The following is a 26,716-nucleotide window of genomic DNA, read 5'->3' on the forward strand; positions in this document are numbered from 1 at the left end:
ACGTGCATCCAGCGCAATCACAGTGGCCCTTTACCATGTGATGTCAGCTGATCACATGTAAAAAGACTTGCCGGTTATTCGCAGCCCTTTCCTCCCACGCTGTGTCTGTGTTGGGAAAGGACTGCCATTAACTGTCAAGAATGTCAGTAAATTGTTTACACTGATAATCAGTGCCCCAATCATCAGTGCCATGTATCAGTGCCCATCAATGCCGCCTACAAGTGTTACCTATCAGTGCTCATTAATGCTGCCTATTAGTGCCCATCAAATCTGCCTATCAGCATCACCTATCAGTGCTCATTATTGCAGCGTCCATCCATGCCACCTATCGGTACTCTTCAATACTGCCCATCAGTGCCCATCAATACTGCCTTAGTTCTGCCTATCAGTGTTCATCAGTGCCCATCCGTGCAGCCTATGAGTTCTGCCTATCAGTGCTCATCAATGCCCATCATTGCCTCCTATCAGTGCAGCCTATCAGTGCCCCCTATCAGTACCCCCCTATCAGTGCCTCCCTTCAGTGCTCATCAGTAAATCCCATTGGTGCCTCCCATCGGTGCCCCCTATCAGTGCTCATCAGTAAATCCTATCAGTGCCTCTCATCGGTGCCCCTATCAGTGCCCCCTAGTGCCTTCTCAGTGCCCCCATCAGTGCCTCCTATCAGTGCCCACCAGTGCCCCCTATCAGTGCCCCCTAGTGCCTTCTCAGTGCCCCCTATCAGTGCCTCCCTTCAGTGCCCATCAGTAAATCCTATCAGTGCATCCCATCGGTGTCCCCTATCAGTGCCTCCCATCGGTGTCCCCTATCAGTGCCTCCCCTTCAGTGCTCATCAGTAAATCTTATCAGTGCCCATCAGAGCCCATCTGTGTCTATCAGTGCCCATCAGAGTCCTCTGTCTTCTCAGGACAGCACGGCTCTGAGCGGAGAGCGTGTCTCTCCAGTGGCATCACTAGGGTTGGTGTCACCCGGAGTGGAAAAAATTGGTGTCACCCCCCTCCACCAACTATAGCCCCCCTCAGTACAGACCCCCCTCCACTAACTGCAGACCCCTCTCTCAGTATAGACCCCCCACTAAGTACAGACCCTCCTCACTAAGTACAGATCCCCCTCTCGCTGTATAGATCCTCCTCACTAAGTACAGACCCCCCTCACTAAATACAGACCCCCCTCACTAAGTATAGCCTCCCTCATTGCAGACCCCCCATCTATCAGTATAGCCCCCCTCTATCAGTATAGACCCCCCTCAGTGCAGACCCTCATCTATCAGTATAGACTCCCCTCAATTACTATAGACCCCAGTGTAGACCCCTCTCCATCAATGCAGACCTCCCCTCCCTCATTGCAGACACCCCTCCATCAGTTCACACCCCCCCTCAGTACAGACCACCCTCCATCAGTTCACACCCCCCTCAGTACAGACCCCCCCTCCATCAGTGCAGGCCCCCCCACAATGCAGACCCCCCTCAGTGCAGACCACTCCCCTTCATCAGTGCAGACCCCCCTCATTGCAGACCACCCCCCTCCATCAGCACCCCCCCTCATGGTGCAGACCCCCCCATCAATGCAGACCCAACTCACTGCAGACCCCCACTCCATCAGTGCAGACCCCCACCCCATCAATGCAGACCCCACTCAGTGCAGACCCCCACCCCATCAATGCAGACCCCACTCAGTGCAGACCCCCGTCCCTACATCAGTGCAGAACCCACTCAGTGCAGACCCCCACCCCATCAATGCAGACCCCCCTCAGTGCAGACCACCATCCCTACATCAGTGCGGACCCCCCTCCCATAGCGTTCCCCCAGCACACATCTATTTGGATAAAAACTTTACAGACCTCAGAACAGCGCGGGATAGGCACAGCGGCATGTGTCCCTCGGACTCCTCCTCCTCCCCCTCCGTAAACAGAGAGGAGGGGGAGACGGCTTCGGTCTGCTCCACTGTGCGCAGGAATGTGTAGGGGTGAGGACTGTGTGGCGTGCAGTGTTAAATAGCGGTGCCGCTGCCCACAGGTGTCACCCCTCTGGCGGGTGTCACCCGGTGCGGCCCGCACCCCCCACCCCCCCCTGGCAACCCCTGTGCCGTCTCTCATGTAACAGCAGCACAGGCATCAATAGTTTGTTTTATTTCCCTCTCCGTGCGTCCTCTCTCGCAGGACACACAGCTGATCTTCTCCCCCCTCCCTCTCCTGTGTGCTCCGCGGGCAGTCAAGTGTGAAGCTAAGGAGCTCACATTTCCCGCGGAGCACACAGGAGAGGGGAGGGGGGAGAGGATCAGCTGTGTGTCCTGCGAGAGAGGACGCACGGAGAGGGAAATAAAACAAACCTGGGCCCTGTGAATAGCAACCCCGCTGGGCCCCGTCCACAGTGGCGGAATGCTGGGCCCCGTCACAAGTGCGACTGTGGCGACCCTGGTAATTCAGCCACTGGGTCAACAGTATGTAGTCACTATGACAGTCTCCAACACACACTCAGCAATTATAGCTCCCCACAGGTAAATTACACAATACATGAAGTCAATGTTCACTCATAGCAGGTAATTTGTATGCTCTAATTTGCTATATTGTCGGCATTCCACTCACCACTCTCTTCGACACAGGAAAGCTGTAGCTGGGTTGTCCACTTTGATGAATGCCTTCATTCCTTGATGTTATGAGACATAGGCTATGTGCCTTGAGTCCTCCAAGAGCTTTCGCACTGGGCAAGATACACTCTCCATCCCCGCAGGTCTGGTCAATCATGTCTCATTTCCTCCGCTGGGAGCAGTATTACACACTTGCACTCAAAAGACACAATTAGCCACAAGCAAAGGCATCATAGGGTAGCATTTATCAAGATTCCACTGGTAAAAAGTGCTAAAATACTCATAAAAACATGCCCATCCACAATGCAAGTTAAATAGCATGAAAAAGCCACTGTGCACTTACATGTGCACCGGATCAATGTTGCGGTGTGAGGTCACACTACTAGCTCCGCCCAATGTGTTTCAGGTGCATTGTGGATGGAGATATTTTAATGAGTATCTCAGCACGTTTTAATTTTGTTTAGCACTGTAAATTATATTTTGATTATCTTAAGGGGTGTTTGTATGTCAACCGGTATTGCAAGCTGCTATATTTATAAAAGCAGACTTTTATAATTTTATTGAGGTTTATTTGTGTCTGTGAGGCTGTCAGTTGTGGTACAGTAATTATTTTATTGTGGGTACAAGGACTGCTATATGTGTGCATTGTATATAGCAACTAGGCACAGATTCTGTTTAAAGATCCCCCTTTAAGCCCCCCCCACCCCACTGTTAGCCACAATGTGGCCATGCATACTGAAAGCGGTGGCGTTATTTTTCTTCTGTATTATCCTAGGGTGCCCCAGGTCTTTCATCATCCTAGTCATACTCACATTTAGTCACTCTGTTTGGAATTTTTCATCGTAAAGCCAGCAGATTACTTGTTCTGAGTATTGTTAATGTTTACATGCTGTTTACACTGCATAAATTTTGATTGTCGTAGTACATATTGTTTACACTGCTTAAATATTGATTGTCTTAGTTTATAATAGGAGTTTCTGTCATATTTCAGGATGTCAGTAAAAAAATGTGCTCAGTCAGTAAATTTGTCATGTTTTGTCAGTAAAAAAAAGTTGTGGTAGGTTGGCAACCCTGATGGGGACTAGTAATCACATTTTTTATTTTTTTTATGCTTGCTGGTGTTTCCCAGTGAAGTATGTCGACACTAAACTTGTCTACCAGTCCTCAGACAAATTCAAATATTCTCGTTTAAAACATGATGTGTATTGCAATTGATTCTTACACAGATTGTAAAACCTTTTTTTTGCCTCATATGAAGACTGTTAAACTAATATAGGCTTTGTATACTGAACTTGGAGAAGAGGAACATTTTTATCCAAGGAAACCTTTCTAAATCTTGCTTCTATATTCTAGCCAGCACTAGTTAACTGACATACTTGCTTTATATGGTAACATGCAAAATATTTATTTTGTTACAACACAGCACAAAAAGGGCATGCATATGTACTGTAATATATAAATATATATATATATATATATATATATATATATATATATATATATATATATATATATATATATATATATATATATATATATATATATATATATTATTCTATTAGCATTTTTTTTTACCCAAATGTTTCCCTATTTTTATGTTCTTGATTAATTTAGCTATCTGTTTGGTGAGAATGTGAATGGATATGCTGTTGCCATCTTTGGATTATACAAAGATTTTTTGAAGACTCTGCATGGATCTATGCAAAGAGAACAGGTATTTACAGCTCTCTTAACCCCCCCCCCCAAAAAGAAAAAAATACTTTACACTCTAGGTGTAGGCCATGGTATGTAGTATGAGGCTGGGGAGGAGAAAAGGTAGATGATGCTGGAGGCCTCTATATGACTTGGAGCAGCTTCTAATGCACACTGTGAGTGTGAGCTTATCAGTAGTAAGCAATATTAGTACAGCAGAGGATCTGTAGAACTCTGCAAGATGGAAGGTAAGACTGCAGTTCAGCTTTAAAGCTGAACTCAGTGCAAATAGCTAGATGCACAGATAGATTACATCTATTGTAGCTATTAGCCAGGGTCCACCAAAAGGCAGTAGAGCCAGCCCTCTTGTATGAGGCCTGGGCCCCATCAATTCAACAGGGGGGTTCGGGCACCTGACAAGCAGAAAGGTTGGCTCTACTGCCTTATTGGCGGCCCTGTTTGTACACATGAGTAGTGTTCTTGCTGACTTGGGGCAGTGCTGGCAATCATTGAAACCAATCCCAAGCCCCTGGCTTTCAGCTGCTGCAGGGATAGCCACAGGGGCCTCCTGCTGCTTTGATCACCCCCTCTACCCACTCATTCACATGGGTTCTTTGGCCCATACAGCATGAATGAGCGGTTTGTTTGTGCGGCTGGAGCCACCTGTTATTTTATGGGGACGCATTGGCTGTACGAACACAGCCACAGGTTCTAATCTGACAGTTGTGCAGGTGCGGGTCAGTGGCCCTGAATGAACACAGTCTGTGGTTAGGGCTGTACACCTGCATCCATACACCTGTCAAATTAGGACCTGCCGCTGTGTTTGTACAACTGCTGTGTCCCTATAGCATGTCCTTATAACATAGGCTGTCTGCAAACACACACAGCTCCAGCCCAAAAAAATGTGATTCTAACTATACAGGCCACAGCAATCATGTGAATGAGCCTCAAGACTACTCCTTAACTCAATATAGTTTTATCTCTTAGATTTAGCAGGAATTCTCTAACTTATGTTGTGTTTGTGTCCACTATTAATGATTTTGGTGTATTTTAAGTGGGGGTGGAGGGGGGGGGGCATATCAGGTAAACTCTGCTGGCTGGATCATTAGGTGAAAATAAAAGTAAAATGTCTAAAAAAAAGAAAACAAATGCAGCCACTACATCTAAGGATTGGTAAACTGCAATTTGTAGTCAGAGTCTTCACTTGGAAATGCGATAGTTCTAACTACCAAGACCTGAGGTGTGCCTTGGCCTGGCTGGTCAGTATGTCTAAAAGAGGGCATACCCTGAATAAATATGTATGAAATGTAAATGAAATGATGAAAATATGGGGGAATGGGTGGGTGGGAACCCGGAAATGATCCGACGAAGGATCTGATGATGGAGGAGGAGGGATATATAGCCCTCAGACTCCTCCTACAAATGCAGGCTAGCCTGCGGCCAGCCTTCTAACTTGTAGTCAGAATCTTCACTTGGAAATGCGATAGTTCTAACTAGCAACACCTGAGGTGTGCCTTGGCCTGGCTGGTCAGTATGCCTAAAAGAGGGCAAAAAGAGACACAAAGTAGGTGTGATGTGAAAGATTTAATGATGGGCCAGCAACAGCCATCCGTCGTGGAAACCTGGAAGACTACAAAGGGGTTTACGTATGTAGCTGCTAAACAGAGGATCTTCAGCGCCCCATGTACCTGATGATGAAGAAGGGACCCACTGTTCAGGACCTATGAAAGTTACCTCCGATCCAGACGAATAACCAGAAAAGCGGTTTGGGCTTCGAGCCTGGTTTGGCAAGTAATCTGGACATGAGAATGAACTGTTGTGGTGAGAGAATGCATGGGGAGAGGGAAAAGAGCAGAGGAGAACAAATACTTAATCAGACACCGTAACTGTGGAACCGTAATGAACCATGAACCTCTGGCTCATCCATCTATACTAATGATAGGGAAGTTGTAAGCGTAGCAAGAGAACTGCCTGTAGCACTAACTGGGAACTGAGCCAAGGGTAGGCGACAGGAAGTCTGAAACACCCTAAACCTGGTCGGTAACTGGTGGCCGTGCCAAAGAGAACATCCCTGACTTCCCTGAATACCCTTGACGGTTTAGAGAGGGTGAGTTGCAAAAAATGGACAGACTAACAGGAGTTGTAGGGGCCTAAATTGCTGGTCACCTGATGGATACTAGATAGCGTGGCAGATGAGACCAAATAGCTGAGGCAACATGCAGCGAAAGCCGGAGACATGAACCTATGAAACCTTCCCACCCTTGGTAGAAGCCCTTGGAATACTCTGGATAAAGAACCATTGTGGATCCTCGTGGATCCGTGCAGAGAGAGAGAGAGAGAGGCGGAGGCGCGAGGATAACCATGGGGTGATAAGAAGGTGGGTGGGCGGCCGGTCTCCCGGGTGGTGCCCGGCGTGAGCACCGAGAGAGGAACCGCCGCCACCACCACCACTGTAGCAGCCGACCGTCAGCAAGGACCCGGAAGTGACGTGTGTCGGCAAAACCCGGAAATGATCCGACGAAGGATCTGATGATGGAGGAGGAGGGATATATAGCCCTCAGACTCCTCCTACAAATGCAGGCTAGCCTGCGGCCAGCCTTCTAACATATTACATTTTTGTTTTTGGGTTTAACATCCCTTTAAAACCTCATGAGGGTCTTTGCTGTGTTTTTAATGCATTGGGCAGCCCATTAGAATGAATGGGCTGCCTTACTTGTAAAGCATGACAATATGCGAAAACAAGTGTGACACCCGTTGAAATGCTACACTAGTGGGAATGGGGGCTTATAGTAAGTGTATTTTGTTTTCTTTGTAAGCTCTGGTATCTGTTGTGCATGAATTTCTAAATGAAAAAAAAAATAATAATGATGTATATTCTTTATGTCATATTTATGGTGATGTAGGGAAATTTTTGTTCGTAACATAGAGAGATAGCTTTTATATGACTGGTATTTCTGATGGTAGTCCAGAACATGAATGCTGTCTGGTTATCTTGTTCAATTTGGTTATCTTGTTTGAAAACAAAAAAAAAATTAATGACATATGGCCAAAGAACCCTATTTCTTGTATATTCTGGCCATTAGTGAACAATACAGACTTCATTGTCTCATTGGTCAAAATGGTCTGGTGGTGGTAAAACCATGCATATTGAGTACAGTGTGTCACATTCTTTGCTGACTACACAAGACAGAAAAGGCTTAGGCTGGCTGAACTAGAGAAGACACTTGATTCTCGCATGGATGACTGTACAATGCCGGCTATTGTATTCTGATAGTCGATAGTCGACACCTGTAGCTGAACAGTGACTGCATCTGATTGCATGCAGGTGCTGTTTGGCAGTTTCTGGTCAGTTCCTTCACCAAAAGTCAATTGAAAAATTGACTTTTGTTGAACCCAGTGGTGCTGATGGGGCCATCTACTTAAGAAATTTAAAATTCAATCCGTGTATGACTAGGTTTACTATAACAACTTGGGCAATTCAGCTACAGAGTCCTGGAGCTCATAGAAGAATTGGCTTTCCTCATATATATTTACTCTATATATTTATTGGCAATAGTCCCTTCTGGTTACTGTAGAAGTGTAAATTGTATATAATGCTTTTTTTATATGAGATAAAACTCGAGCAACTCTGATTTTCTTATAGATCGTTAAAGGTGAAGGACAAGTAACCCTTACCAGAGAACAACTCTTAGAAGGTGTCAGTGATGAAAAGGAGCTGCTTGGTGTTTCTATATATGTGAATGTGACAGTATTTTCTTCAGGTAACTGTAATTATCTCTGTTGGCTTTGTATCACTTACTGATATAGACATAAGATTACTATCATTGAAATCCTTTGATCACAATATTATTGGTTAACTATTTAGGCAGTTGATGGGTTATGTCAGCAGGTATCACTCTTGAAATATTTTTGTGAGAAAAATAACATATTATTGTTTGTTTCACTAAAATTTATAGAATTGTTTTCTTTTCATGCAGGGCTGCTGATAGGGGGGACCACCAGCCCTGGTGTATGGGGCCCGATAACATAGGGGGGCCCCACACAGGGAGGGGGATTAGTGACAGATGACAATTGTGTTTCTTTTCCTCCAGTAGATGAAAGCTGCTCTCCTCTCCTTTCCTTGCTGCCAGTTTTTATCTGCTAAAAAAGAGACAGTCGTCCTTCACTAATCCCCCTCCCTGTGTGGGCCGCCTCCTTTCCTCTCAGCACTGGTTTTTAAGGTTATTTCTGCTCCTGAGTTTATCTCTCTAAATTAGGCTCCATGCACACTGATTTAAAATTCACTGCTTCTACAGGATTTTTGTGTTCTGTCTGTAGAAGCAGCTCAATGTTATCCTGTGTATCCATGCACATTAGGACGTTTACAGGCGTATTTTGAGCTCAGCGTTTAGAGGCAGGAAAAAACCTTCTGGTTTGCGTCTCTGATTGGAGATTACTGACAGAAAAAAACGTAAAACTCTCCTAAACTCGTCTAAACTTTGTACAAAAAAATGCTCTATATGAGCATTTTTTAATGCTAGGTGAATTGGAGTTTTTTTAAGCCCAGCGTGCATAGAGCCTAACTTTGTTTCTATCCCTCTGACCACACAGCCTGTATATTTTTTTGATCTCGCTCTTTTTTTTTGTTTATTAACTCAGTTTTATCTTTTAGATTTGGCAGGAATTCTATGAGTTATGTTGTATTTGTGTCTTCTAATAGTTTTATTGTATTTTTAGCGAAATATAGCTTTAATATTTTCTTGGGGGCCCTGTCAAGTAGTCTGTACGGGGCCCCGCGATTTCTATCAGCAGCCCTGTTTTCACGTGTAACACTCATATATTGAAATGTATATGATCGTGTAACACTGCGGTACTCTTTTGCAATATAGCTGTCTTCCAGCACATTGGTCTGGGTCCAACTATCACAGCTCCATCTGCATATAGATTTTATGTATGGTCCTTAATTATGGATTTCCTCTGGTTGCTCCAAGCTTCTTACACACTCCAAAAACACACTAGTGGGTAATGTTCAAAATGTTTCTAGCACGCAGGTTTGTGGTTAGTAGAGCCACTGTGCTGTTAGTTGGTAGACCTTTTTCTGACAGGTACCTGCTCCCATTTCAGCAATTCTCGCTAAGGTGAGAATAGCATAAGTTCACCCCCTTCCCCACCTGTAACCTCCTGGGACACGTCACAGTCCCAGGAGACTGCATGGACAGTCCAAAAGTGCGGCACGCTTCACGCATGCTATATGCAAAAACAGTTGTGGAAGGGACTCCAGGGATTTTTACCTGTGAGTCATTATTCCAAAAATAAGTAATTAGAAAAAGGAAGAACAAAACTGGGTGAACTATGATGGCTCTTGGTAATGAAAACGCATGCACTCACCAAATAAATGAATGTGGTAGGCATTAATCCATGCTTAGGATCCCGTCATCTTCAATCAAAGTCACTAGCTGAATGGGCAACGGGTATCCAAAACACCACACTAGATGTAAAAAAGTTCACCAGCAAGGAGCCCAAAAAAGATTTATGTGTAGTATTTATTGTTGTGCAAAGGTCCATACAAGCATTAAAAGCTTCATAAAATATCAGTGCATAAAAATAAGTGCACTTACAGTGGGGACGGAAAATATTCAGACCCCCTTAAATTTTTCACTCTGTTATATTGCAGCCATTTGCTAAAATCATTTAAGTTCATTTTTTTCCCTCAATAATGTACACACAGCACCCCATATTGACAGAAAAACACAGAATGGAGACGGTGGTGTGGCATCAGCTAAGTAATACCATAAGCATGGAAATAGTGCCTTCCCAACTAAGTTCACAGCACCTATAGGTCAACCATAGTCACAGCTAGGGCAATAATCCACACTGATGCACCTTAAAAAGAGGGGGAGACCTCTTCATAATGTATCCAAGATGGAAGCTGTCAAAAAATGTAACAACTCCCTTTGGCACACCACAGTGTGACCACTCTCCTATGTCAGATTCCACTTACTTTGAGTCACCCTACCTGTAATTATTGCCAAGAGACTCCACAAACACGATTGCACCACGGTCACTAAACTCAGGGGAAGATGAGTTCAACTGCACTTATAAAATGCACAGTCTATTTACCTTTAATAAATCAACTCAGTTACGTCCTGCCACCATTGTGGCCACATATCTATGCCCCAACAGGCTCTGCCCTGTTGCCAAACACATGACGGGTGGAGATCTCGCTCTGCACAGATGCCAGTGTATCCACCCCAGACTGAAATGCATCGGGGCAGACAAAGTGATGACGTCAACACACCATCACGACTCTGCCCAACATAGAGATGTGGGGCATGCACACAGTCAACAGTATGTCAAAGCTGCTGGAGCCACATCACTTACTGGCAAAATATGAAGAAAACAATGCAGTGGTCACAGGCAAAAATGCTCCAGTAGTGGGTTAAACTCTACATAACAGACAAAATAGATCATGATTAAAAGTGTAACTTTAATGCAATGAAAATCAAAAGTGTATTACATACAGAAATCAATCCATGTGAGGATTTATCAAATATGCATAGCAATTTTAAACATACATTCATTATGGAAAATTGATTATGGATCATCATATATATGAGAAAGGGAAAAACTTAACTGGTCATGAAATCCAGGAGTATGTATTGCTGTGAGATTGTGACCTAGCCTCCAACTGGAGAATTTGTTTGGCAAAATTACCACCCCGAAGATAAGGGTAGGCAATATCCAAGGCTAAAAGTGAATGACCATGCAGTTGATAATAATGGATAATGATGGATTTGAGCAAAGTGTCTGTCAACTGGACTTGTGAGGCTGCAATTGGGGATGTCATACGCATGACTATAAATTCATAAAAGCTTTTCCATTTTATAAGGTAAACCACCCTTGTGGTTTGACAGCTGACAAAATTCCCAGTTCTCAGATTTCTGCTATTTGGTAAAATTAAATCTTTTTCAACGTTGATAAATTTGCACTAAGGACACATGTTGCAATGTTTATATTAGACTGCAATATACTACACTGTGATGTGCATGCGGTAATGCTACAAACAGAATGTGCTGCTTCTAGCGGGCCTTTTCAGAGGCTGCTTACCACCTCATTACCCATTAAAAACTTAATATTTTATTCCTAACACATTCTTCTGTTGAAATCATTATGAAATTGACTCTAGCATTGTTTATTCTTGCTTCATTTCAGAAGGTGACTATGTTCAGGTACACAAAACCAACATCAGGATTGTCTCCTCACCTTACAATATTGCAATCACCAGGACTCCGAAATATTTCAAGCCTGGCATGCCTTTAGAGATCACGGTATGGTAAACATTGTATCTGGCACATTAAAAAACATAAGTTAGAACAGTTAATTAAGTTAACACTTTTATACAGGCTATATTAATGGCCAACCTACAACAACACTACAACACTACAACAATACTCCAAAAGACCTATTTATATTATAGTGTTGTATTTGTGCTATAATACTGGATCACAGCATGCCAACAAAACATGAAAACTAATGATGGGCCGAACACCCCCCTGTTTCGGTTTGCACCAGAACTCCTGAACATGAAAAAAGTTTGTACCCGAGCCGCAAACCCTATTAAAGTCTATAGGACCTTAATTTGAAAAATCAAAAGTCCCTATTTTTAAGGCTAATATATATATATATATGACATTTTCTTGTATTTCTCTTCTGATTCAATGATTTATAAATGCACATGACATCATATTAAAATTTATTATAACATTATGGTCTTCCATGTTTTGTTTTGAAAGGTTTTAGTTACAAATCCGGACATGACGCCTGCAGTCCGAATTCCTGTAGAGTGTGGAAAGGAATTAGGAGTCACGTCTGAAGAGGGTCTGGCACATATTACTGTCAATACACAAGGCAGAGATAAAAAACTAGAAATAACAGTAAGTTTCCATATATGCATCTGTTTAATTTTATGTATTTATTAACAGCAGTTATAAATATCTTGATTTTCTCTGATTCCATTCCTGTGTCAACTTCCTATGTATTTAAAAAGTAAAGTTTTTAGATGCTAGTAAAAAAAAAATGTCATTAACAAGAATAAAGTCATTCCATACTAAGATATGCAAAGTTAGAAGTAAAGCACCCCTTTGCTTAGATGTCAATATTAACTAAATGGGGTGTAACTAGTACTTTTAAGCTGGCTATATCCAGTCAGCTGAATGAGCGAACTCCAAAGATTCCACCATCCACACAGCATGAATTGACAAATCTTTTCCTGCCAGGTGACAGCTTTTAGAATATCTGAACAGTGACTGCAGTTGATTGGCTGCAGTCACTGTTCAGCCAACCTTTTTCTGCCTAGCTGCTTTGATTTCGCAATAGAAAATTGTTGAGCTGGGTAGTGTCAGCAGGGCCACCCAGGTAAATTGGCTGTGTATGGCCAGCTTAAGATTTTTCCCTCTGCATAATTAGGGGGTGAAAAAAAAAACTTGGCTGGAGTTCTACAATATGAAGATAGCTGAAGTGTGCATCCTCTATTCATTACATTTCTGCATTACATGCATATTTCCCTATGTTTTGACTTTTTTAAAGTCTAACTCTAAGTTTTCTGCCATTTTAAATTGTTTGTTTGGGCCAAGCTGTTTTAAAGTAAGATCAATACACACCAGGGTCCTGAAGAAGCAGACCTGCTCCGGCAAATGCGTAGATCTGTAGAGTGTTGTATATTTATAAATTGATCAGCCTTGTTGGTGATATGGTTGTATACAATTAATGGCTGACCTTGTAGAAAGCGCTACATATACTTTCCCGCCACCACAGATTTCTACTACAGTAAGGGTAAAGGCCAAGTGATCGAGTGCTGATGTCATTTTCACTGCATGTGTGTGCTCCCTGCTCTCTTGTCCACAGTCACAGCCTACAGTCTAGAGAAAGCACCATCTCACTGCTGCTTCAGCTCTTGAAACACCACATGGATCTCTGGTTCCACTGGTTCCACTGTCCTCCTATGATGACTTCACCACCTCCAGCCACCTGAAACCCCCACATTGGGCCTAGTTGTTTTACCGCTATGCAGGCACAATATGTCTTTCCAAAGACACACCCCCATGTCCACAGGGACCTCATGTCCACTCTGTACTTACTAGCTGTTTGTGCTCAGCTACTGGAGCACTCTGCACAGAGACACTCTAAGCACACTCTGGCACCATCCCTTGCAGAGCCTGAGGAGATAGGAAAATCCTGGACTGCCGCACTCCGTGAAAAAGCATTTTTATTGAAAACTGTAGATAAAATCCCAAAATGCAGACAAATAACAAAAAGTGGACACAACGGGAATCAAATGGCTAACGTGTTTCACATCAAATGATGCTTACTCATAGCTAATTTGATGAAAAACCAAATGTGTATATATAAAGGAAAAAAAGGGAGGGGAAAAGATAAATCACCAATCCGTCATAACGGGCAATTAGGTAGACACACCTACTACACAATTGGAGCTAAAAATCCCAAGGATGAGATGCACCTAGGAGTCCAAAAAAACTATGATACCAATGCCAGGTATAATAAGAAACAAGTGGCATTAATAAAGCAAATACATAAAATGTATATGACCCATTACGGTGCACTCATGAATGGGATAAAGCAAAAAGACAACACAAAATACAAAAATACATATCATTTTGAAATATGCAAGATGTCAATTGCAGTGTAATAATCTTAAGTCCAAAGAAAAAATGCATGCAGAAATATATTTGTAATACAAAAAGTAGTGAACACATAATAAAAACTTCATGAACTACATTGATCCCATTGTGTGGATCTCATATATTGATGACAGAAGAGCGTTTTCATATGACTCAGAGAAAGTATATGTATAATGAAAATTAAAGTAGTAATAAAGTAAAAAATATGAAACAATACTGTGTTAAAAATTTGTTAAAAATATTCTTATTAAGGAGATGTTGTCTTGGATACACTGTTACTTATGGCTTACTACACAAAGTAGCAATTGCTTCTGTAGAAAAGATAAACTCAAAGAATGATGCCTGTAACAAGTGTTCAAAAAGCCTGTTCCCTAACTCCATATTTAATTATATAATGAAAACAGCCAAATGGATCAAAAACCAAGAAAACCGAAAACTAAGAGATTTTCAAAGTTTCTTTCAGAACTAAAGTTGAAGAAATAAACAGGGAGTGACAAAAGGAAAGGATATGTAAAGGGGAAAAAAGATAAATGGATTGCGATGCGGAGATGGTGAGCGGAGACGCAGCGAGGCCTGAGTCTCACTTCCTCCGCTGCAAACCAAGACCGCACCGCTCTCAGAAAAAGGCAATGATTAAAGATGAGCAAAAATAATGACTGATAAGCAAAATGAAATATAGTGCCCATTACTTCAAAAATTCTACTTTTGAGTCATGCAGTGGATAGTGAAGGATAAATAAACTACTAAACTTATCGTGTCCTGCAGAAAGAAAAGCAACCCGCATACGTGGCTCTGAAAAGATGGTAGAAACAAATAGCCAAGGGTACTCTATTGATAAAAATGGGATACATCCCATTCAAAATTGAGTCCCAAAGGGCATCTAGTATTTAAAAAGAAGATCCAACGGAGTTCCCTTTTGCACAGGATATTAAATTTATCACCACCTCTAGGTGGTTTAACAATTTTATCAGTTCCTTGAATCACAAGGCTGGACATATCCTTCTGACGGGCAATGTTCCAATGTCTAGCAACATTAGTGGCATGATCCTTTTCTATAACATAAAGATGGTCGTAGAGACGATCCTTAAGTCTCCATGTTGTTCTGCCTACGTATTGTATGGAGCAAACTGTACAAGTGATAGCATATATGATGTAGCGTGTGTTACAATTAACAAAAGAATGGATCTTATGGATTTACCCGTAGATGTAGACACTACGGTATCACCCTCTTTAATAAACCCTCTTTAATAAAGTACAACCACGACCACCACATTTGAAAGTTCCTTGAAAGGATAACCAATTTTTAGTGATGTCTCTACTCGAGAAAAAACTGGGTGATAAAAAGTTGCCAAGGGATGGGGCATTTCTGGATACAGTGCGGATGCCTTTAGTTAGGATCTGTGAGTATACTGGATCATGAGATAAAACTGGGAGATATTTCGCTACAATCTTTTTTATTTTATGAAACTCCAAGCTATAGGGAGTAGAGAAAGTGGGAACAAAATTAGCATGTTTAAAACCATGAGCTCTGGCAGGTTTATCCGTCAGTAGTTTAGAACGGGGTGTCCCTTGAGCTATAGACAACCCTCTTTTTATGGTGGACTTAGAGTAGCCTCTTTCCTCGAACCTAGCAGACATCAGGGCAGCTTTCCGATCAAAATCTGCTTGTTTGCTGCATAGCCTCCTAAGTCTGAGGAATTGACCTATAGAAATGCTGTTGATGGCGTGTCTCGGGTGACTGGAGTCAGCCCGTGAAAGTGTGTTACCCGCACTGGGTTTTCTATATAAGTTAGAAATGATATTATCATTCTCCCCAGTTAACAGAACATCCAAGAACTCTATTGATTTAGCATTGAGTTTCCCTGTGAACCTCAGGTTCAGCGTGTTATCATTCATGTATTCTAACCACTGTTCCATATTGACATGTGGGTCTGAAACAATAAACAAAAGGTCATCTATATATCTACAGTAAAATATGGTGTCTTTACGGCGGGGACTACCCGTTCCAAAGATGCAGAGTCTCTACCACCATCCCATATAAAGGTTGGCCGGGGAGGGAGAAAATTTCGCTCCCATAGAGTCTCAGCATCTCTGGAGGTAGTAGTCCCCGTCAAACATAAAAAAATTATGGGTAAGTAGATATTCTAAACACATGATGATGAACTCCTGCATGGTTAGAGAAAAAAGACCAGACCTATTCAAGAGAAATGAAATGGCTTGCAGACCCAAATCATGCGAAATAGAGGAATACAAATTACACACATCACATGTAATCCAACTGAAGCCATCTTCCCATATCCTATTATTGAGTTTAGATAATAATTGCTTAGTATCCCGGAGGTAGCCAGGTAACTCAATGATCAGAGGCTGCAATTGTTGATCTACCCATTGACCTAGACGCTCATTGAGCGAGCCGATACCCGCTACAATGGGTCTGCCTGTCAAGGGTGTCAAGCCCTTGTGCAATTTGGGAAGGTGATGGAATATGGGCATTACAGGAAAAGCGGGAATGAGCATTTCTTTGTCTTTAGATGTAAAAATGCCTATAGAGACGGCTCGGCCCAGGAGGGTGGAAAGTTTGCCTTTAAAAGTGTCAATGGGGTCACCCTTAAGTTTGTGGTAAGTTGTTGTGTCTGACAACTGCCGTAGAACTTCTTCTCTGTATGAAATAGCATCTAATACCACCACTGCTCCTCCTTTATCAGCGTTCTTAATAACTATGGAAGAGTTTATGTAACTCATCAACAGACAGTTTTTCATCAACAGAAAGATTATCACTTCCATGGTTACAGATATTCTTGGCTAGATTGGACAGATCTCTCTCAACCATCTTTTCATATAAGTCCATATCTTTCCCTCTTGAACTTATAGGATAAAAATCTGATTTAATTTTGAAAGACACTGGGTTGTGACCAGTGTTATCCTCAATTATGTTACAGTCTGATTCTGTTGCAAGATCAGAGAGGTCAGTTAATGCACAAACATCAATAAAAAGTGTTGGAGAAGAGATTGACTCACCAATTGGCAATAGGTCCAATGATGGATCAAATCGGCTGTCCTCACCATCAATGAAGTAATGCTTCTGCAGGGTTAAGGTATGTGCACGTCGATTAACATTAAGGATAGTGCCAAAAAGATCAAAATGATTTGAAGGGCAAAAGTTTAAGCCCCTAGATAGAAGTGAGATATCTGTATTGGATAGGGAATTTTTACATCTAAAGACAAAGAAATGCTCATTCCCGCTTTTCCTGTAATGCCCATATTCCATCACCTTCCCAAATTGCACAAGGGCATTGACACCCTTGACAGGCAGACCCATTGTAGCGGGTATCGGCTCGCTCAATGAGCGTCTAGGTCAATGAGTAGATCAACAATTGCAGCCTCTGATCATTGAGTTACCTGGCTACCTCCAGAATACTAAGCAATTATTATCTAAACTCAATAATATGATATGGGAAGATGGCTTCAGTTGGATTACATGTGATGTGTGTAATTTGTATTCCTCTATTCCGCATGATTTGGGTCTGCAAGCCGTTTTATTTTTCTTGAATAGGTCTGGTCTTTTTTCTCTAACCATGCAGAAGTTCATCATCATGTGTTTAGAATATCTACTTACCCATAATTTTTTATGTTTGACGGGGACTACTACCTCCAGAGATGCGGAGCCTCTATGGGAGCGAAATTTTCTCCGTCCCTGGCCAACCTTTATATCGAATGGTGGGAGAGACTCCGCATCTTTGGAACCAGTAGTCCCCGCCGTAAAGACACCATATATTACTGTAGATATATAGACGACCTTTTGTTAATTGTTTCAGACCCACATGTCAATATGGAACAGTGGTTAGAATACATGAATAATGACACGCTGAACCAGAAGTTCACAGGGAAACTCAATGCTAAATCAATAGAGTTCTTGGATGTTCTGTTAACTGGGGAGAATGATAATAATCTAACTTATATAGAAAACCCAGTGCGGGTAACACACTTTTACGGGCTGACTCCAGTCACCCGAGACACACCATCAACAGCATTCCTGTAGGTCAATTCCTCAGACTTAGGAGGCTATGCAGCAAACAAGCAGATTTTGATCTCTAAGTCCACCATAAAAAGAGGGTTGTCTATAGCTCAAGGGACACCCCGTTCTAAACTACTGACGGATAAATCTGCCAGAGCTCATGGTTTTAAACAAGCTTATTTTGTTCCCACTTTCTCTACTCTCTATAGCAGGGGTCTCAAAGTACCGGCCCGCGGGCCATTTGCGGCCCGCGGACCGGTTAAAAATGGCCCGCAGGCAGGGCTGATAAAGGACTAGAGGTCGACCGATATTTGGCCATTAGGTCGATATATAGCACTGGCCGCTGCTCTTCCTTCCTTCTCCACACTCAGCGCTTGATGCTTGTGTGAAACTGACACGTAACAGGAGGAGAGAGACAGAGGGATCTGTCAGATTTGAGGTTGATGTCGGGGGTGGGCGGGACCCGGCCGGGGTGGGCGGGACCCGGCCAATATCAAACACCAGCCAATGGGATCTGGGCGGGCAGCTACGTGTATGTGGCCCGCCCCTTTTCTTAAGCAGCCCAATCATTGGCTGGTGTTTGACAGCTGCTGGCCCCGCCCACCTCGGCCGGGTCCCGCCCACCCCGACATCAACCTCAATTCTGACAGATCCCTCTGTCTCTCTCCTCTGTGCTACGTGTCAGCTTCACACAAGCATCAAGCGCTGAGTGTGGACAGCTCCTTGTCAGTTTCACACACTGTTACACTCCGCTCAGTGTGAAACCTGCCAGTGGCACCTGCCTGTGCCAATCAGTGCCATCTGTCAGTGCCATCTGTCAGTGCCAGCTGCCAGTGCCACTGCCAATCAGTGCCACCTGCCAGTGCCAACCAGTCTGCCATTGCCACCTGCCACCTCCAACCAGTACCACCTGCCAGTGCCACCTGCCACCGCCAATCAGTGCCACCACCAACCAGTGCCTGCCAGTGCCACCGCCAACCAGTGCCCCTGCCAATCAAAGCCACCTGCCAGTGCCACCTTCCGCCACCTGCAAGTGCCACGCCAATCAGTGCCACCTGCCAGTGCCAACCAGTGCTTGCCAGTGCCACCTGCCACCACCTGCCAGTGCCACGCCAATCAGTGCCACGCCAATCAGTGCCACCTGCCAGTGCCACGCCAATCAGTGCCACCTGTCAGTGCCAATAGTGCCACCTGCCAGTTCCAAACCAGTGCCACCTGCCAGTTTCAAACCAGTGCCACTTGCCAATGCCTGCCAGTGCCACCTTCCAGTGCCAACCAGTGCCACTGCCAATAAGTGCCACCTGCCAGTGCCATTGCCAATCAGTGCCACCTGCCAGTGCCATCTGTCAGTGCCAATCAGTGCACCCTCCAAACAGTGCAACGTGCCACCTGCCAGTGCCACCTGCCAGTGACAGACAGTGCCACCTGCCAGTGCCACCTGCCTAAGCCAACCAGTGCCATCTGTACTGAGGACATCAAGTGTTTGGTAGAGTGACAGGAGCAAGCAGGGAGGAGTGGAGTGGGTGAGGTTTTTTTTTTTTCAAATCGGCCTAAAATATCGGCCACAAAAATCGTCATCATATATCGGCCATCGGCTTTACCTCTCCATCTCTTCTGTCCTCTCCGCTGCACGCTGCTGCAGCCCAGAGAGAGAACAGAGCTGAGAATGGAGCGGAGGAAGGATCCGCTCATCGATCCGCCCACCTAGGCATTGACGATCGACCAGAGCTCCAAACCAGGGTCCTGCTGCCACCTCAGGGCGGGAGATTGTGTTCTCTGGGTCCCCTGTCACTAGGCCTGTATGGAAGCCAGGAGGAGAGGATTTGGGAGGCAGATGATCCTGACTGCCAGGAGAGGTGAGTGAGCCATCACACTGAGGCAAAGTCCTTAGTGGGGTGACTGGGGTAGAAATTTGTGCAGTGTGGGGGGTATTTTATGCAGTGTGGAGGGTGATTGTGCAGTGTGGGGGGTAATTGTGTAGTGTGGGGGTATTTTATGGAGTGTGGGGGGTATTTTATGGAGTGTGGGGGGTATTTTATGGAGTGTGGGGGGTATTTTATGGAGTGTGGGGCTATTTGTGCAGTGTGTGGCTATTTGTGCAGTGTGGGAGGGGTAATGCTGGGTAGTTAATAATGCGTTTGCTGACACCAATGCTGGGTTAATAATGCGCTTACGGACACCAGTACTGGGTATAATGCGTTTGCTGACACCAGTGCTGGGTATAGTATAGTATATTATTGCTGGTATAGTTCATTGCTTTTGAAGTTTTAAAAGTTTGCATGCGGCCCCCCATGGGATATGAAAACTTGTCATGTGGCCCTCAGGCAATTTGAGTTTGAGACCCCTGCTCTATAGCTTGGAGTTTCATAAAATAAAAACGATTGTAACGAAATATCTCCCAGTTTTATCTCATGATCCAGTATACTCACAGATCCTAACTAAAGGCATCCGCGCGATATCCAGAAAAGCCCCATCCCTTGGCAACTTTTTATCACCCAGTTTTTTCTCGAGTAGAGACATCACTAAAAATTGGTTATCCTTTCAAGGACCTTTCAAATGTGGTGGTCGTGGTTGTACCTACTGTTCCTTTATTAAAGAGGGTGATACCATAGTGTCTACATCTACGGGTAAATCCCATAAGATCCATTCTTTTGTTAATTGTAACACACGCTACATCATATATGCTATCACTTGTACAGTTTGCTCCATACAATACGTAGGCAGAACAACATTGAGACTTAAGGATCGTCTCTACGACCATCTTTATGATATAGAAAAGGATCATGCCACTAATGTTGCTAGACATTTAAACATTGCCCATCAGAAGGATACGTCTAGCCTTGTGATTCAAGGAATTGATAAAATTGTTAAACTACCTAGAGGTGGTGATAAATTTAATATCCTGTGCAAAAGGGAAGTCTGTTGGATCTTCTTTTTAAATACTAGATGCCCTTCGGGACTCAATTTTGAATGGGATGTATCCCATTTTTATCAATAGAGTACCCTTGGCTATTTGTTCCTACCATCTTTTCAGAGCCACGTATGCGGGTTGCTTTTCTTTCTGCAGGACACGATAAGTTTAGTAGTTTATTATCCTTCACTATCCACTGCATGACTCAAAAGTAGAATCTTTGCAGTAATGGGCACTATATTTCATTTTGCTTATCAGTCATTTTTGCTCATCTTTAATCATTCCCTGTTAGTACTTTTTCTGATAGCGGTGCAGTCTTGGTTTGCAGCGGAGGAAGTGAGACTCAGGTCTCGCTGCGTCTCCGCTCACCATCTCCGCATCGCAATCCATTTATCTTTTTTCCCCTTTACATTTCCTTTTCTTTTGTCACTCCCAGTTTATTTCTTCAACTTTAGTTCTGAAAGAAACCTTGAAAATCTCTTAGTTTTCGGTTTTCTTGGTTTTTGATTCATTTGGCTGTTTTCATTATATAATTTAAATATGGTGTTAGGGAACTGGCTTTTTGAACACTTGTTACAGGCATCATTCTTTGAGTTTATCTTTTCTACAGATGCAATTGCTACTTTCGGTAGTAAGCCATAAATAACAGTGTATCCAAGACAACATCTCCCTAATAAGAATATTTTTAACACATTTTTAACACAGTATTATTTCATATGTTTTACTTTATTACTACTTTAATTTTCATTATACATATACTTTCTCTGAGTCATATGAAAACGCTCTTCTGTCATCAATGTATGATATCCACACAATGGGATCAATGTAGTTCATGAAGTTTTTATTATGTGCTCACTACTTTTTGTATTACAAATATATTTCTGCATGCATTTTTTCTTTGGACTTAAGATTATTACACTGCAATTGACATCTTGCATATTTCAGAGTGATATGTATTTTTGTATTTTGTGTTGTCTTTTTGCTTTATCCCATTCATGAGTGCACCGTAATGGGTCATATACATTTTATGTATTTGCTTTATTAATGCCACTTGTTTCTCATTATACCTGGCATTGGTATCATAGTTTTTTGGACTCTTAGGTGCATCTCATCCTTGGGATTTTTAGCTACAATTGTCTAGTAGTTGTGTGTCCACCTAATTGCCCGTTACAACGGATTGGTGATTTATCTTTTCCCCTCCCTTTTTTCCTTTATATAAACACATTTGGTTTTTCATCAAATTAGCTATGAGCAAGCATCATTTCATGTGAAACGCATTAGCCATTTGATTCCCGTTGTGTCCACTTTTTGTTATTTGTCTGCATTTTGGGATTTTATCTACAGTTTTCAATAAAGATGTTTTTTCACGGAGTGCAGCAGTCCAGGATTTTCCTATCTCCATAGATTGTGCATTGCCAGCACCCAGAAGTTTGCAGTAGGGCGGGAGTATCCACCAAAGCACGGAGGCTTAGAGAGCGGCATCTCCTTTTCACTTGCAGAGCCTGACTCTGAGCCTGTTTTTGGGGTACTGCAGTCTCCTACCTTTGACTTGGATTTACAGGGGTTGTTTTAAACCTTATACATGCACTTTGTATTACCCTACATTTGGCTATTGCAGGCTTTGTATCTTTTGGAGCTTCAAAGACTTTTCACTTTCACCAGCTTTATTCTAATTTGCAGACTGTAAATAACCTGAAGGGACCTGTGACTCATTTGAGAATGTGGCAGAGCTTTGCCTTTGAGAGATTTCTTAATCTGTGGTCTGTTCCCACTGCCGGTGCACCATTGATCCATGTTAACAGGAATACCACTAAACGGGTTGAAGGTTTTTCTTACCGCTAAGGATTTCACAGACTGTCAGGGTCCCTCCATAAACACCAGTATGAATTGACTGGTGTAGCTCTATTTCCTATGTTGCCAGTAATTTTAATCTGACAAACCATATCAGAATGTGTGGATTTTCTTAAAGGTGATCCCTTCACCCCTGGGGGAGGTCCCCATTTCCTGGAAGCTGAAGCAAATGTCCACAAACTTGTACTTTAGTTGTGATTGTTTATTACAAGCATTTAAGCTTGTGTCTTGTATATGACTGATACACATTCAGATGTGCAAAGCACTTTGGCTGTGCATTTGGCACGCTAGTGCTGCTTTCAAGCAGCATCTGACCTGATTAACCTGCAAGGGATGTTGTCTCTTTGACACTTCTCCTTTTTTTTTTTTTTTAATTTCTCCATATTTTTCTTTTTTTTTTTTTTTCTTCAAAGATTTTATTGAATGTAAGGAAACATTACAGAAATACAGATACATCAATGGTAGGTAAGTATAATACAATTACAAGAGTATATAACCAGGACTTTTTGAATAAACCAACAGCAAACTATTAATCTAATCCGAGACTAGTTTAACACTGATGATGACATAGTGTAATAGAGTTGTGTGTAGGGAATATTAGTCTGATATTTGTGTTGGGAGGAGGGGAATTATGTTTTACAGCTTAGGAGCTAGTAACGGGAAGAGTGTTAACAATGTTGACTTTACTTTTTGTGATATCAAATTGGTGGTGATTGCCTATCAATTTTGTTATAGGTTAGTTTAGGGAGTTAAATTCTCTTGTGTATTTGTTGGTACATATGTACATGTGTGTGTCCAGCACACTCTCGTTTAGCCTGGTCTATGGGTTAGTTGAGGGGGGGGGGGGGTGAGATAGGGTAACGGGAGGTGGGAAGGTATAGGGTTCGTATTAATGCCAGAAGTCACTGGAGTAGTGTTTTGGTTTTTATTTGTAACTGTTATTTCTTATTTATGTGCATGTAATTTTATAGGGAGAGCTAAGTGAGTTTCCCCATGCGAGGAGTAGGCATATCGTAAACGTCTTCAGTAATTTGGCCGGTTTGAGCGTGGTAAATTGTTTTTGGTATAGATTTATGGCTTAGTGTCCCTCGTATGTAAGGGTCAGATGTTTGAGCATGCATCTTTTGCAGGTATTCTGTAGTTGATTTAAAGTAGGTCCAGCAGGCCCAAAGCATAGTGAACTTATGTGGTAGGTTTCGGGATATTGCAATAAGTTCTTCCATTTCTGCGATTTTATTTATTCTTATAAACCAGTCTGATATGAAGGGTATTCTAGGAGTGCCCCATAGCGGTGGTATGCACATTTTTGCTGCGTTTACTAGCATCATAGCTAATGATCTAAAATATGGTATATCATCTGGTTGCTGAAGGTGTAGAAGGAACTGTGCAGGTGAATAGTCTAGCTTATATGTGGTCATTTTTTCAATTAGTTTGTGGACTTGATTCCAGAAAACCAGGATTCTAGGGCAAGTCCACCAAATGTGTAGGAGGTCACCTAATTCACTCTGACACTTCCAGCACTTATTTGATTGGGATATATCAATCTTGTGTAAGATAGAAGTGGTACGATACCAACTTGAGATTACTTTGTAATTTGCCTCTTGGGTAGAGACATTTATAGAGCCTTTATGTGCATTTCGGTATATTGTATCCCAAGAGCTGCTTGAAATTTCTATATTTAGATCCTTGTTCCAGGCTTTGCAGGCTGTTCCCTCATCCGTCTGAGTATTGTTCCAGAACATATTATGTATCAGGGAGATGGTATGGCATTGTGGTGTGTCGCTAAGGCATAGTCTTTCAAATTCCGTAAGGGTTTCAGACAAGTCCGTCTTACTTTTTATACTGTCCACAAAATGCATGAGTTGCCAGTAGTTTAGTATGCTTAGTTTGTGCGTGGTTCAGGTCGTATCTATTTGTTCTCGGGTTAGTAGTTTGCCTTCATGTATGATGTGATATATACGTAAGCCTATGTCTGGTTGTATGCGGGATAGTGGATGACGGTCCATCCCAAGGGCAAATTGTGGATTGAACAAGATTGGCGTGAGGGGGCCTGAAGTTTTGGTAAGCTTGAATTTGCGGTTGGACTGCGTAAAGCATTCCAACGTGGGGCCTATCATTTTTGATTTTTGCAAAAATGTTTAGGTCGGAGTTTAATAGGGAGATAGGTCGATAGTTTGAGGCTAATTAGCTGTCTTTGCTAGGTTTGGGAATTACACATATATGTGCTTCGAACAGGGTGTTGGATGTTGTACTGGGTTGGGATAGTAGGTTAAAGGCTCTTAAGAAGGGGGCCGTTAATAAATTTGAGAAAGTTTTATAATACGTCATGCAAAACCCGTCCGGGCCCGGAATTCTACCTGGTTTCATTTGTTTTATAGCTGAAAGGAATTCTTCTCCTGTTATGGGACCATCTATTAATTTTGCTTGCTTCGGGGAAATAGGTCTAGGGCTGTTTTGTGTAAGGAATTCTGTGATGATATCTTCGTGTGACCTATTGTCCGATTGTGGTTTTTGTTCAGGGGGAAGGTTATACAAATCTGAATAGTATTGGGCAAAGTGGTTTGCAATGTCGTCGCTTTTGGATAATGTTGTGGTCGAGGACGATCTGATTTTGTGTATTGTAATGTTCGCTTTTTTAGCTTGCAGGGCTCTGGCTAGAAGGTTTCCATTTTTATTACTGTGCTCATAGAAGAGTTTTTGGGACAGGATAAAGTTTTCCCTGGTCTTTTTCCCTAGTTCTTCTTTGAGGTGATTTCGTGCTTGTTCCTGTTCCTGTAGGGTGGAACGGGCCTTAGTTAGTTTGTGTGCCTGTTCCAATTTCAGTATTTTGTTTAGTAAGTCATTAGTTGCTTCCTGTTGGGAATGTTTACGCATGGCTGCAAGTTTGATTAGTGCTCCCCTAATCACGCACTTGTGGGCTTCCCATTGGGTCATGTGGGACGTGTAGGGAGTGTTGTTTAATACAAAGAAATCTTTGACGGTTGCCGTAATGTTGGCCATATACGAAGGGTCTGTGAGTAGTGATGCATCTACTCTCCAGATGTTGGTGCTTTGTTTTTGTTCCGGGAATGTTAAAGTTGCTGTGATGGGGTTATGATCGGATAAAAACTTAGGTTCGATGGTTGCTTCTGGCAAGAGTGGCAGATCTCTTTGTGTGACAAACAGATAGTCTATTCTGGAGTGACGGTCATGAGGTCTGGAGTAGAAAGTAAAGTCTCTGTCACTAGGATGTAGGGTACGCCAGGAGTCGTGTAGGAGTAAGTCCTGTAGTTGGGTTTTAATTTAAGAGCTTTGAATGTAAGGGAGGATGTTCCAGAGGACGTATCTTCGAGCGGATTCAGAGTGACGTTAAAGTCTCCTCCGAGTAAGAGGATGCCTGACTGGAAAGAGGTTAGGGCCAGTGCTATCTCGTGGAAAAAGCTCACTTGACTTGAGTTAGGACTGTATATATTAGCTATCGTGATGGGTCTATTCCATATTGTGCCTTTGATAAACGCATATCGGCCGGAACCGTCTATTTGTGAATCCGTCACTACTAAAGGTACATGTTTGGATATTAAGATTGATACTCCTTTCGTTTTAGCTGATTGGTTGCGTGAAAGGTGTTCAGAAAATTTTTGATTGAAAGTTTAGGTATTTGGTCAGCTCTGAAGTGCGTTTCCTGGAGTAGGACTATATCAGCTTTGATTTTTCTCATATATAGTAAGAGTTGTGCTCTTTTTTCGGGGACATTAAGCCCTTTCGCGTTAAGGGAAACTATTTTGAGTTTATTTTTCATGAGAGGTTGGTTTGCAATGGGCATTACTGTGTTCGTTGTGTGCCACTGTTGATGAGTTATAAGCGGTGTATAATTTGTCTCTTCTGACTGATAATGAGGTTGGAAGGAATGGAGGAAGGGGGGAAGGGTAGGAGGTAGATCAGGGGAATACAGGGGGTTTTGCTAATAGGAATATACTTATGTGTGGATAGGTGGAGGTTGTTCCGATG

The 26,716-nt window shown here is 42.7% G+C and overlaps 1 protein-coding gene across 1 annotated transcript in view; it reads left to right on the forward strand.

The window, feature by feature from the left end:
* LOC141110023 (complement C3-like) overlaps nucleotides 1-26,716 on the forward strand; it is a gene marked incomplete in the record, with an annotated part of 333,270 nt that overhangs the window by 114,353 nt on the left and 192,201 nt on the right. The window contains 4 exon segments of the mRNA XM_073601271.1: nucleotides 4,198-4,297; nucleotides 7,919-8,036; nucleotides 11,467-11,582; nucleotides 12,048-12,188. Coding sequence (XP_073457372.1) covers nucleotides 4,198-4,297; nucleotides 7,919-8,036; nucleotides 11,467-11,582; nucleotides 12,048-12,188 — 475 coding nt within the window.

This window comes from Aquarana catesbeiana, linkage group LG01, assembly GCF_042186555.1.
Source record: "Aquarana catesbeiana isolate 2022-GZ linkage group LG01, ASM4218655v1, whole genome shotgun sequence".
Classification (NCBI taxonomy): domain Eukaryota; kingdom Metazoa; phylum Chordata; class Amphibia; order Anura; family Ranidae; genus Aquarana; species Aquarana catesbeiana.